This window comes from Lactuca serriola, chromosome 7 (genome assembly GCF_051521515.1).
Source record: "Lactuca serriola cultivar US96UC23 chromosome 7, Lser_US96UC23_V15, whole genome shotgun sequence".
NCBI classification, from domain to species: Eukaryota; Viridiplantae; Streptophyta; class Magnoliopsida; order Asterales; family Asteraceae; genus Lactuca; species Lactuca serriola.
The window spans coordinates 116340541-116349307 of record NC_136414.1 but is presented as its reverse complement, the minus strand read 5'-3'; the positions used below and the strand labels follow the sequence as shown (position 1 = coordinate 116349307).

Here is an 8767-nt window from a genome sequence, read left to right as displayed (position 1 = left end):
ATATATATATATATATATATATATATATATATATATATATATATATATATATTCTAAAAAAAATGATTTGAAAAGTTAAGTCGATCGTATGTAAGTATACTTGCTAAAAAAACTCGAAAAGATGTGCACATATGAAATTTCTTTTTGACAAACATATACACACATTTTCTACGAGATTTTGTTTTTGTGATGCACTTTTAGATGACGGATTTAATGTCTTAAGTTATTTAAAAAAAATCATTTGAAAATGTTTGCGGAAAAATATTCATTTGCAATATATATATATATATATATATATATATATATATATATATATATATATATATATATATATATATATATATATATATATATATATAGAAAAAGTGAATATACTCTTAAAGATATATAAGCTTAGGTACCCAAACTCATCATATTATATTGTTTTGCATCATATATATACATTTTAATTGTCCAATGTTTTAATAATTCAATTTCTAACTTGATTTACTTCTATGATTTATATAAATTTCACATTAATCTTTCTATTACATACTTTTCATTTTCAATTATAATATATATACTCTAGTATGTGTTCCGCAAAAAGATGTGATATAAGAGGAAGATAATAGTGAAATTTCGAAAAATCTTCAAAGTAAATAAAGTTAGGGTTTGAAGTTTAATAACATTATAATGAATATATCAGACAAAACGACTAATTATATTGGGTTTGAGTATGTAAGCTTATATACCCTTAAGGTAAATTCACTTTTCCATATATATATATATATATATATATATATATATATATATATATATATATATATATATATATATATATATATATATATATATATTTTGCACATATATATATTGATGAACCAGCAGAGGTTTCTCTGTCAAAACAATCAAAAAGACATTTTGTCCCTCGCACACAAACTTCCATCGAAAAGTAGTAATCCGAACGACACAGAGGGACCCACTCACAATGAGCCAACATCTACGCCTGTATTCCAAGAAAACGATGAATCTAATGGTCTTGTTTCTTGCTCTTTTGCCTACAATGGTAGCACCAGATTGCAAGGTGGAGGATGACAGCGCCACCACCACCACCACAAGCGACAGCAGTCATGAGTCCCTTAAATACAAAATAGCTGCTATGCTCACCATCCTTTTTGCTGGTGGAATTGGTGTGAGCATCCCTCAGCTCGGCAAGAGAGTGGAAGCGCTGAACCCTGATAATGACATATTTTTCATGATCAAGGCCTTTGCTGCTGGCGTCATCCTAGCGACCGGCTTTATCCACATCCTACCGGATGCATTTCAACATCTAACCTCACCATGCCTTCCTGAGAATCCATGGGGTAAGTTCCCTTTTGCCGGTTTTGTTGCAATGACTTCTGCCATCGGGGCCCTTATGGTGGACACCTATGCAACCAGCTTTTATAGAAAGATGCACTTCAAAAAGCAAAAGGCACAGCAGGTGGTAGACGTTGAGTCCGGGAGTAGTAGTATCGCTGTTATGGATGACCATGCGGGTCATGTTCATGTCCACGCACATGCTACAGATGGCCATGCTCATGGCTCCGTTCATGATTCAGAACTCATCAGGCACCGTATCATATCCCAAGTAATTAAAATTTATTATTATTGAAACCTTTATAATACACTATTATTATTATTATGTACGCACCAATGTGTTGACATGTGTTAGATTACTTAATTAGGTGTTGGAGCTGGGAATCATAGTTCACTCGGTAATAATTGGACTTTCGTTAGGGGCTTCCCAAAATATCTCGACCATAAAGTCTCTACTTGCAGCCTTGTCTTTTCATCAGTTCTTTGAAGGCATGGGACTTGGTGGATGCATCTCTCAGGTATTACTTTGATCGAATAAGTCAATTTAGCAAGTTTTTTGGTTGGTTTGATTTTATATATATATATATATATATATATATATATATATATATATATATATAGAGAGAGAGAGAGAGAGAGAGAGAGAGAGAGAGAGAGAGAGAGAGAGAGAGAATCAAATAACATATTCTATAATTGCTGATATCCAATTAATCCACTAGTAAGCATATGAATATTACACTTATACTGTGGGTGTGGGGCATATATTTGCAGGCAAAATATAAATCTTTGTCAACAGCGATGATGGCAATATTTTTCTCCCTGACGACACCGATAGGAATAGCAGTAGGTGTTGGAATATCAAATATTTACAAACAAGACAGCACTAAATCCCTGATAGTGGAAGGAATCTTGAACTCTGGCTCGGGTGGAATACTGATTTACATGGCACTGGTTGACCTTCTTGCTGCCGATTTTATGAACCCAAGGATGCAAAGCAATTCAAGGCTTCAGTTCGGAGCAAATGTGTCACTTCTTCTAGGGGCTGGATGCATGTCTTTCTTGGCCATATGGGCTTAATGATAGAAAGCATCATTATTTTACTAGTAGGTGGCTGAGTATTTAATTTGGAGGAAGCTTTTTATAAATCAATCAATTCAACAAGAGATTAATGCCCGAAAAAAGAAATCAACTTTACGACTCCACTAACAAATAGCTACAACAAGCCTCATAAAGTTTCATTTACTTTTTAGTTAACAGATGTATAAAAATTGCAAGTTGATCCAACATTCTAATCACTTGCTTTAGATGCCCATGAAATTTTGCACAAAGGAAAATGGAATGTGTGAACTTTTCAACGGGAACCATGAAGCACTACAACTTAATTTACAAATTCTTTATCCTTCACTTATTGATTCCTTACCTCTTCCTCTTTTATTATTGAAGTTTCTTTTTTGTTGTCACCTCTTCGTACAAATGTTGGTGAGCAATAGTTATAACTAAACAATCTTGGATATCAAAATAGGTCCTATGAGATATTTTTCATGAGTAATATTTCAACTCTAATTTCACCAAGTACGTATAAATTAGCTCGAAGGATAATTCTATCAAAATGGAAACTGTAAAATTGATGGAAGAACCCGGTTTTACAATCGGGTTTTGCAAAATGCCATTGGAGAAAACGTTGAAGACATGAGGACATGAGGAAGAATTTTTTTGTGTAAAACGATATAATTGTTTTACTAATAAGACATCAAGTGGATTTATATTAGATAACATTTGTACATACATATATGCACATCGGTAGAGTTACACCGAAAGTCCACAGAGTCCACAATGTATAATAGAATGAAAATATACAATAAAAAGTAGAATAACATTTAAACCTTCAAAAAATGTTATTTTATAAATTTTTAATACATAGATCCACCATTTTATAATAACATTTAAACCTTCAAAAAATGTTATACTTTATCCTACGGTCTCATTTTGTTCTCCAATCAAACTTATGTTTTTCAAGAAAGTTCCTCTGAAAGAGAAATTTCAAACTTATTAAGACGGCGAAGAGAAATTGTGCATTTCATTAAATATCTAAAAGCTTTAATGGAAAAGCTTAATGAGATTTTATGTTCATTCTTAACAACATTATTTTGTATGGGCAATACCTGTTATCAAAATATTAAAATGTGTTTATATGTTCAATAATTATTAAAATGTGTTTTGTAATAACATATGATCTTAAAAGGTCAGGCCAACAACAAGTTATCAAAATATATTATTTGAAACAACTCAAATATTTAAATAAATTTTTCATTTTTAATTAACCAAAACATTCCCATAAAATTTGAAATATCACTAACAATTGTTTTCAAATCCATAACATCAACATTTTATTTCAAATATTAGATTGTACTATCAAATCAAATGTCGGAGAGTGCATGTCGCGCCATCAAGCTTTGCCATTGCCCTTGGGCTCAGAAGTACCTGAAACAAATCTACAAACTGTAAGCTAATGCTTAGTAAGTTCCCTAGAGCATACCCTACACAGACCACATAAGCACATATACCACCTTAGCTATAAAAGCTACATAAGTCATGCATACAACATATAGGGATGTTGTGGGCTCCCCCCAAGGTCTTAGTCGAGGATGTCATGGGCTCCCCGCATGGTCTTATACATAAGTGTCATGGGCTCCCCTCATGGTCTTTAATAGGAAAGTCATGGGCTCCCCACATGGTCTTACATCCAAGTGCCATGGGCTCCCCCATGGTCTTCAATAGGAAAGCCATGGGCTGTCTACATGGTCTGACATCTAAGTGTCATAGGCTCCCCCCATGGTCTTTCATACAAGTATACCACATATATAACTAACATACCATATATCATATAACCAACTAGTGTACCACATATCACAAAATAGGTCAGCATTGTTCGACCCATTGGTATGGTGAGGAGACTCACCTCTATCTACTGAATCCGAAAGCTGCTCTCCTAACAGTCCGTGAACACCCGTGCTGAACAATAATACCATTAACCCAAGGTTAGGGTTGAACATAATCTAATTAAAGAGCCCAAACCCCAAGTCCTTTCATAATGGCCCAAAAGTCTTCCTTTGCTAATGGGCCCAAAGTCCATGTCCAAAATCATTAATGGGCTCATGGCCCAATAAGGCCCAACTTTAGCAACCATGGCCTAAAACAGATAAATTGACCCACTAACTCAAAACATGTCCAAACCTAATGACTGATTAAGGTCCAAAGGGCTTTTAAGCCCAAAACAAGTCCAAGTCCATCTGAGTGCGTTCGCCCTGCATACCACTCCTATACGCTTAGTGTACTGAGTCCTTGAGCTGTACGCGCTACGTACATTATACTACGCCTAACGTACAAACATATTAAGCACATTTTCCCATTAAGTGCTTATTACTTGATGTTCCAACGTCCAATCTTTAGATCTGAGTTCATTAAGACGTCCTAGGGCATAAAGTTGGCAACTTTATGCCTTTACATGTTCCATATGCTCCTAACAACCCATTAAGACCTTTCCAAGAGTCTTAATCCATGCATGAGGTCAAAACACCCATCAAGACTCCATTTTTATGCTATGAATGGATCAAAGGAGTTCAGATCTATCCTCCTTAAGCTCTAGAGTTGCACAAACTCTCAAGGGGTGGCCCAAGAACAAAAAAAAGGGATTGTAGAGAAAAACCTAGCTCTAGAAATGAAAATGATGATGAAGGTGAAAGCTTTTTACCTCCTCAAGCTTCCTAAGTTGCTCAAAATGTAAGATCCAGGAGCTCTTCCACGTTCAAGCTTTTTCCCCCTCTTCCTTATAGCTAACACACCAAAATGATGGTGTTTAATCACTCACAAGCTCAAGAACACACACTCGAATAATTTTAGGGTTTTCAGGGACGTTTGAGGGTGAAGGAGGCTAGTTAGGGTGAGGCTCAAATGAGATAAGGATGCTTATATAGGTCTTAAGTCCGGAAATTAGGTTTTGAACAATCGTCACGTACGCCCCGCGTACCCTTTGGTACGCCCAACGTGCGTGCTGGCCCTCCGTGGTCATCCCTGCATGGTACGCTAGGCGTATTCCTGAAGTAAGTCCAGTGTAATTAAGGGACCATTATGCAATATTTATAATTTCAAGGGTTCCAAAGGTAATACCTAATTTGGAGTGTTACAACTCTCCCCCACTTGAACTAGACTTAGTCCTCGAAGTCCATAGACGCAAACAGATCGGGGTAATGCTCTCGCATATCATCCTCCGGCTCCCATGTCCATTTAGAGCCTCTTCAGTGCTACCATTGCACCTTTACCAGCTTCACCTCCTTGTTACGAAGAACTTTAGTCTTCCTATCCAAAACCGCAATGGGTCTTTTAATGTAGTTCAGGCTCTCATCAACCTGAATGTTGTCGAATGAAATAAATGTTGCCTCTTCCGTCACACACTTCCGAAGCTGAGATATATGAAAGGTGTTGTGAATCTGGCTAAGCTCGTCTGACAGATCCAAACGATAAGCCACCTTGCCCACCCGGCAGAAACCCTGAATGAACCAATGTATCGGGGCCCTAACTTTCCCCTCTTCCGAAACCTGATGATCCCCTTTCATGGCGACACTTTTAGCAAAACAAAGTCCCCCACCTGAAACTCAAGATCCGATCGGCGCTGATCAGCATAGCTTTTCTGACAGCTCTGTGCGGATCCTAGCCCGTCGCGTACCTGCTAAATTAACTCGGTAGTCTTGAGCACCACCTGGGTGCTCCTCATGAATCGGTATCCAACCTCACCCTAGCAAACAGGAGTCCTACATCTCCGACCATATAACATCTCAAACGGCGGTCGGTTGATACTAACATGATAACTATTGTTATATGAAAACTCTGCTAGTGGCAGGTATGTATCCCAACTCCCTCTGAAGTCCAATACACATGCTCGAAGCATATCCTCCAATGTCTGGATCATCCTCTCACTCTGGCCATCTGTTTGGGGGTGGTAAGTCGTTTTGAAATGTAACTAAGTGCCAAGTTCCTCGTGGAACTTCCTCCAGAATCTGGATGTAAATCGGACATTCCGGTCAGAGACCACCGCACTGGCACCCCATGCCTAATCACCACCTCTCGCACATAAATATCTGCTAATTTCTCAGTAGAGATGCTCTCGGAGATCGGAATAAAGTGGGCACTCTTTGTCAACCTATCCACAATAACCTATATGGCATCCACACCCCTCACTGTCCTCATTAACTTTGTGATGAAGTCCATGGTGATCTCTTCCCATTTCCACATAGGAATGGGTAACGGCTAAACCTTGTCGTGAGGCCTCTGATGTTTGGCCTTGACCTTCCTGCATGTCAAGCACCACTCAATGAACCATGCAATCTCCTACTTCATGAAAGGCCACCAGTAAGTCAACCTCAGATACCTATACATCTTTGTGGCCCCTGGTTGAATAGAGAACTGTGATTTGTGTGCATCCTCCAAGATCTTCTGTCTGACAACCCTGGTTACCGGTACCCATACCAGACCACACTTTATAACAAGGCCTCGACTATCCCGAAAAAACAAGGGAAACTGACCCCAAATCTGTTCTATCTTCCAGTTCGCTTTCTTCAAACCCTCCACCTGGGCCTCCTTGAAAATATCCAACAATGGAGAGATCACTGTCATCCTCAAACAAACATCCAATCGGAGCACTTTCCACCTTACGACTCAAAGCATCGGCCACCACATTGGCCTTTCTGTTGGATTAGGTATCTAAGACCATAACTATAATTGGTATGTACTTGACCCAAGAGTAACATAGTCCATTTCAGGATGCATATCATCGGGACAATTTGACGATGGATATATATATATATATATATATATATATATATATATATATATATATGGATTGAGCTATTGATCCATGATGGGCTAAGATTATGTAAGTTTCCATGAAGAGTTAGCCCACATGGAATATGAATCATAACCCAAAGTGTATGGATTAGGGTTTACCCATGACTCTTAGATTCCTACATATATATACATAATCCCATGGCTAAAATCGGAAACTACAAGGGTTCTTGGAGTTCATAACCGATTTATGTGCCTAGTAATATCTCAGAAGTAATCAAATTGTTCAAGGGTATGTTGTGAACCGTTTGAGGCATCACACTTCGGGTGCTAAGTTCTTAAAGGCCAAAACTACAAGCTACAACAAAGAGGTAATTCTATAACTCACTTTTATGTTGATTATGTCAATAGTATGCCAGTTGTAGGATTTATGATTTGGAAACAATATTGCGTGTATAATTAGAGAAAACATAGATCTAAAGGATTTAGGGTTGTATGTGCACCATAGGATGTTGTAGTATACACAACCCAACAGTAGTATTAGAGACTAGGATTGTTTTCTATTATATTTGACGCATGGTTTAATTTTAAAAGTTGAAAAAAAATCGATATTCTATCCTTTAACTAATGAACTCGCCGAGTCCACTTAGTATATGGTCAACTCGGCGAGTCGTGTTCATGCACTCGCCGAGTTGATGCTTCTGATGGCAGATTTTCGTTTTTTTGGCCTGTTTTGGATTAGGATCATTACCACAAAATGTTTTAGTTCATAAAATTTGATTTTTTGATATGGTAATGATCATGCTCATCCAATTAAAAGATCATTGTCAAATTTCAAGATGTGTAATGATCATGCTCATCCAATTAAAAGATCATTGTCAAATTTCAAGATGTGTATTAGTTTTAGGCTAATTTCTTGTAATTTTTTTATATGAATTGTCTTGAATTATGAGTTTCACTAGATCATAGATAAATTATTAGTTAAAATTTTATCTAATTGTTCTTTAAAGTCCTCTATAACTTGTCCCCAAGTTATGGAATATGAAAAGTTTTTTCATAAAAACCACATTAAATTCATAAGTTATTGAAATCAAACGTTTTCAAGAGTTACAAAACTTGCCCTCAAGTTTTGGTATTTGAAAAGTCTCAAATAAAGAAACTATTGTAATTAAAAGGTGTAACTCATTCATAAAATTAAAAATAATTAAATAGTTTTTAATTTTGAGTTTTTTTTTTATATTTAGAACGTTGAAGTATTTGAGTAGTTCAAATTCCATCTTATGGACTTTATTAAATTAATTAAATTGTTTAATTAAAAGAGGATTAATAATTCCATAATGACATGTTTTAAGTTAAATTAAATTAAGAGTGTAATTTATTAATAGATTAAACCATCTAGTATTTTAAAAGTTTAAAATACACCCTTATACTATATAAAATTAAAAGTTTGATATATATATATATATATATATATATATATATATAAGATAGCTCAGTCTTACTATTAGTAGACCTCATTCACGAAACCGGTCTATAAGTGAGTATAAGGTTACTGCCTATAAAATGGTAGTTTAATGGGTGTCCACTCTCA

At 36.2% G+C, this 8767-nt stretch overlaps 1 protein-coding gene across 1 annotated transcript; it reads left to right on the top strand.

Moving 5' to 3' along the window:
* Window positions 1–865: 865 nt before the first annotated feature.
* Window positions 866–2742, top strand: ZIP1 (zinc transporter 1 precursor). Its single transcript, XM_079010686.1, has 3 exons — window positions 866–1609; window positions 1707–1856; window positions 2110–2742. Exons 1-3 carry the CDS (start codon window positions 968–970, stop codon window positions 2413–2415), a joined length of 1098 nt encoding a protein of 365 aa, XP_078866812.1. The 5' UTR covers window positions 866–967; the 3' UTR covers window positions 2416–2742.
* The last annotated feature ends 6025 nt before the right edge of the window (window positions 2743–8767 follow it).